Below are 4,596 nucleotides of genomic sequence, written 5' to 3'. Positions count from 1 at the left end.
AACACATAGGACCGTGGGGTCTGTCTCAACACATAGGACCGCGGGGTTTGTCTCAACACATAGGACCGCGGGATACGTCTCAACACATAGGACCGTGGGGTCTGTCTCAACACATAGGACCGTGGGTATGNGGGGTATGTCTCAACACATAGGATTTGGGGTTTATCTCAACACATAGGAGCTATGTCTCAGAATCAAAACATTGACATCATTAAGGTCACATCTCTAATANCGTCAACGTTTCCTACAACGACGGTTCCGCTTTCCTGAACGTGACGTTCACCTCCTACTACCCTTACATCAATGTGAAGTGGTACTTCGGACGAGAGGAAGTCCGGGAAAACCACCCGGTCAACAAGTACGTCATCCAAACTGACCTGGCCGGTGACGTCATCGACTCCAATCCAGTGGTGCGAACAGAAGAAACAAAATCCACCATGCTGACGGTCACGTGTGTATCAGAGGACGATTATGGGATGTATAGCGTGTTGGTGACGAACAAGGCGGGAAAAGCAGTGATTCCAGTGAAGTTGGCCAGGCACGACGAAGGTAAGTTATTATAAAAAAAGATCAACAAAAACATACGAACAAGCAGAGACGTTTACTACCGAATATACGTTTCTGTAATATTCAGCCTACAAAACATTACTTATACAGAAAGGCTCGATGGATATGAACTACAACTTCTTTTAAGATAAGAAGGTGATCATATTTATTTATTTTTTTGTAGTTAAATTAAGTTTTGTTTCTAATGGGATGAAAAATAGTGCAAAGAAAGATATTTTAAAATTAAAACGGCGACTTCTCCTGAACGCCTACACAAACTGTTATATTTGGTCTGAAACATCACTGGGATATTTATTTCCTTTTTATGAATATGAGGTTGGTGTAATTTATGGACTTAAGGAATGATGGGGCCAAATATTGAACACAAGAAGGGCATTTTGTGCTTCAAAAGACGATTCATTTTTTTTCCGCACCGGATGTAACCATAACTTGTTTGTGACTTTAGTAAGATAACAAATCTTGTTTGTGACTTTAGTAAGATAATATATCTTGTTTGTGACTTTAGTAAGATAACATATTTTGTTTGTGACTTTATTAAGATAACGTACCTTGTTTGTGACTTTAGTAAGATAATATATCTTGTTTGTGACTTTAGTAAGATAACTTATCTTGTTTGTGACTTTAGTAAGATAACTTTTCTTGTTTGTGACTTTATTAAGATAACATATCTTGTTTGAGACTTTTGTAAGATAACTTATCTTGTTTGTGACTTTAGTAAGATAATTTATCTTGTTTGTGACTTTAGTAAGATAATTCCATATCTTGTTTGTGATTTTAGTAAGGTAACTTATCTTGCTTGTGACTTTAGTAAGATAACATGGACATGGTTGAGGTCTTCACTGCCTTACCAGTAATACAGTTGTTTGACATAAACTGAAATACATCTTATGCTTCCATGATTGCCCGTGGTATACTACTCATGAATAACTGTTTGTTGGGTATGAAGAGATGAACGTAATCAATGATCCCGCGGGGTCTGTCTCGACACATCGGACCGCGGAGTCTGTATCGACACATAGGAGCGCGGGGTCTGTCTCGACACATAGGAGCGCGGGGTCTGTCTCGACANTTATCTCGACACATCGGACCGCGGGGTCTGTCCCGACACATAGGAGCGCGGGGTTTGTCCCAACACATGTATATAAGCTAAGTCACAGAATCAAAACATTGGCATCATTAAGGTCACATTTTTTTTACACATATATAGGGACCCTTCACAATTGAATTAAACATCCTTGGTCCTTGAGAGCTGAGATTCAGTGGATATAAAGTAACAGGGTAGTTTTCTAGGGGGCTGCTGGCCAGTCAAAGATAACGGAAAACAAACAACACAGTTTTCTTATTTGTTTGTTTATTCCTGTTTTGTTGTTTTGTTATCAAATATCAAACTGAAATTGGTCCACATTTTTTTTCGACAGGTATCCCAAAGATGGTTCGGGAAATGGTTACTTACATCTCAAATTCAACAGCAGAAATGTATGCTACGTTCCATTCCTCGTCGGGATATAGGCGCATTAGATGGTTGAAGCAAGATAAGGAAATAAGACACGATTCGTCAAAATACCTGATCGACAACGTGGACATCGACATCGAAATCACATCAAATGGAGAAAAGGTTGAACCAACCGGAACAGTAACGAAGTTGAGTGTGACGTCACTTGATGAAAAGGATTACGGCCTCTACAACGTACAGATATACAACGACGTTGGTATGACCGACCGCTCAGCGACACTGAATGAAGGTAAATTTGATTAAATTCCTGAAATCTCTTGTAAAAGTATACTCCAGGGGCTACCCTCAATTACGCTCACTGCAACCGTGGAATACGTCATGGCAAAATTGAAGGCACGCGATTGGCTTTTTGATTGGTTTCAAGTAAAAAAAATCCTAACCAATCGCAAGGCTGATAGCTTCCCTTATAAGATAACTTAGTCCGTTAGCCGTTGCCCTGCTGCGCGATTCTTTTGAATTACATTATAGGATCAAATGAGTCTACTTGTGTTATCCAGAAGATGGGGCTTACAGGGTCTTGTATTTTGTAATAACAATTCAATTCCAGGGGTGCAGAGAATACAAGGGACATAACCCCTGGAATTTCGAGGTAGCTATTTATCATCCTGATATCAATATCGATTTCTTCTTTTACAATTTAAAATACAAGTGTATTTAATATGTCAGGAAAATGTTTCATAGCTATTGTTTAATGCCATTGCATTTAGAAGTACATAATTTAGTGTGTATGCCTTAATGGCAGTTCAAGAAATCAATATATGTTTTTTTATTTTTTTAATGCAAAATAAAAACCAAAAAAACAAACCGGTTTGTATTGTTAGGAGTTTATAACATGATTTTGTTTTTATTTGCAGAATGTGGTCGTAACTAAAATAAACTCCTGGAATGATGCTAAGTGTATAGAACTCCTGGTATGATGCTAAGTGTATAGAACTCTTGAATATGCGCCAATATGCTACACCAAAGACAACCCCAGTGACTGATCCCATATTACTTTACATATTATTTGAAATAAAAGACATCTCGCAACAACGAAAGAAGATAGTCCATTCATGACGATGGAAACTGAGTTCGGGCTGGTATTAGCGTGTTCAAATCGGTATTCACGGAGCAAAGTTCCTAAATTCTGGACTTAGGATCGCTCCGCTGACCACTTTATCAGAACTGAAATATGTCTCGGATTCCTTTGAACAGATCCTCACATATGCTTTTCCGTAACGTGTATTATCTTTGCCAGTCTGAATAAAGTCACGTGTGTACTGCAGTGTCACGTGTGAACTGTAGTGTACTGTATAGTCACGTTTGTACTGTAGAATCATGTGTGTACTGTAGAGTCACGTGTGAACTGCAATGTCACGTGTGTACTGTAGTGTACTGTTTGGTTCATCAGTATATTTTAATCATTTGCTAGGCTTCCACGTATCCACAATCCTTAACAACGATTCTTACATCTGTTAGGAACTGTTTCCCTGGAACATTTGATCTCTAGAAGATCAGTGGTGCTACATCTGGTGGCTTTGGAGAGCTATACTGGAGTGTTCAATTTAATCAGTATTTTGTCCTTTTTTATTGGTTGTTTGGTATAATGCGTCAAAACATTTCTTGATACAGTAGTGAATTGTGACTTTTTCATTATTCAATTTATATAAATACATGAAGTTTCATTAGAAATATAAGTGGATACTTGTTCTTGGTCATACATTTTAACTATATCATTATATACAATTATTGTTTGTCATGTCTGAATATTTGGTGCTTAGCACCGAGCCATTTCATCATCATACTTTATTTTATTGGTTTTTTTTTTCCTTTTCATTCCGTTGTTTAATTTTCCCCAAACTTTGTGTTTCTAATTGAATTACATACATTATCCACTCTCTCCTTGTATACCTCATTCAATCTCTTATTCACCAACAGTTATAAACCTCATTCTTATTTCCTAATTTTAATTGTTGAACAACACCCAGTATTACATAATCGCTCAACAATACCTGTTACAAGAAAGTTTTATAAAGTCACTTAACGAAAACTGAAATATATCTGAGGATTTTTTAGTGTGCATGTATAACTGCTTATTTGTTAGAACCTAAAATTATCGCATAGAAGTTGTAATTAAGAGTTATGCCAATGACCCCTCCAATATAGACTTGGGTGTAGAAATATACAGAGAATTACAGGTTTACTGTGATGTACCTGTATGTCAGCCGACAGAATATTAACACAAACGGAATGCATGATGACAAATCAACCTTCTGTTTATCAAAACGCATTTTCTATGTGAAAGCTTGCCAATAAATCTTGATTTTAAAGAATTGCTATTTTATTCTACTTTTTATATCTCTAAATGAATCAATCAATATATACAACATTTTTTTTAAATCCATCTTACCATGAACACCGTTGGTTCTAAACTTTTTATACAAGGGAGACAAATCTTACTTGCTAACAAAAGCTCCTAGTTAGACCACTGCACATTTTGAGGAGACAATTTGTAGGGGTTTAACCCATTTCCTTTT

At 37.0% G+C, this 4,596-nt stretch overlaps 1 protein-coding gene across 1 annotated transcript in view; it reads left to right on the top strand.

Moving 5' to 3' along the window:
* Positions 1 to 3,045, top strand: part of LOC110453868 (deleted in malignant brain tumors 1 protein-like) — a 31,605-nt gene extending 28,560 nt beyond the window's left edge. The window contains exons 9-11 of the mRNA XM_021503053.1: positions 217 to 549; positions 1,986 to 2,309; positions 2,935 to 3,045. Of these exons, the coding sequence (XP_021358728.1) occupies positions 217 to 549; positions 1,986 to 2,309; positions 2,935 to 2,951 (674 nt within the window). The 3' untranslated portion in view covers positions 2,952 to 3,045. The remainder of the gene's footprint in view (positions 1 to 216; positions 550 to 1,985; positions 2,310 to 2,934) is intronic.
* The last annotated feature ends 1,551 nt before the right edge of the window (positions 3,046 to 4,596 follow it).

This window comes from Mizuhopecten yessoensis, unplaced genomic scaffold (assembly GCF_002113885.1).
Source record: "Mizuhopecten yessoensis strain PY_sf001 unplaced genomic scaffold, ASM211388v2 scaffold7529, whole genome shotgun sequence".
NCBI classification, from domain to species: Eukaryota; Metazoa; Mollusca; class Bivalvia; order Pectinida; family Pectinidae; genus Mizuhopecten; species Mizuhopecten yessoensis.
This window is presented reverse-complemented; position numbering and strand designations above follow the sequence as displayed.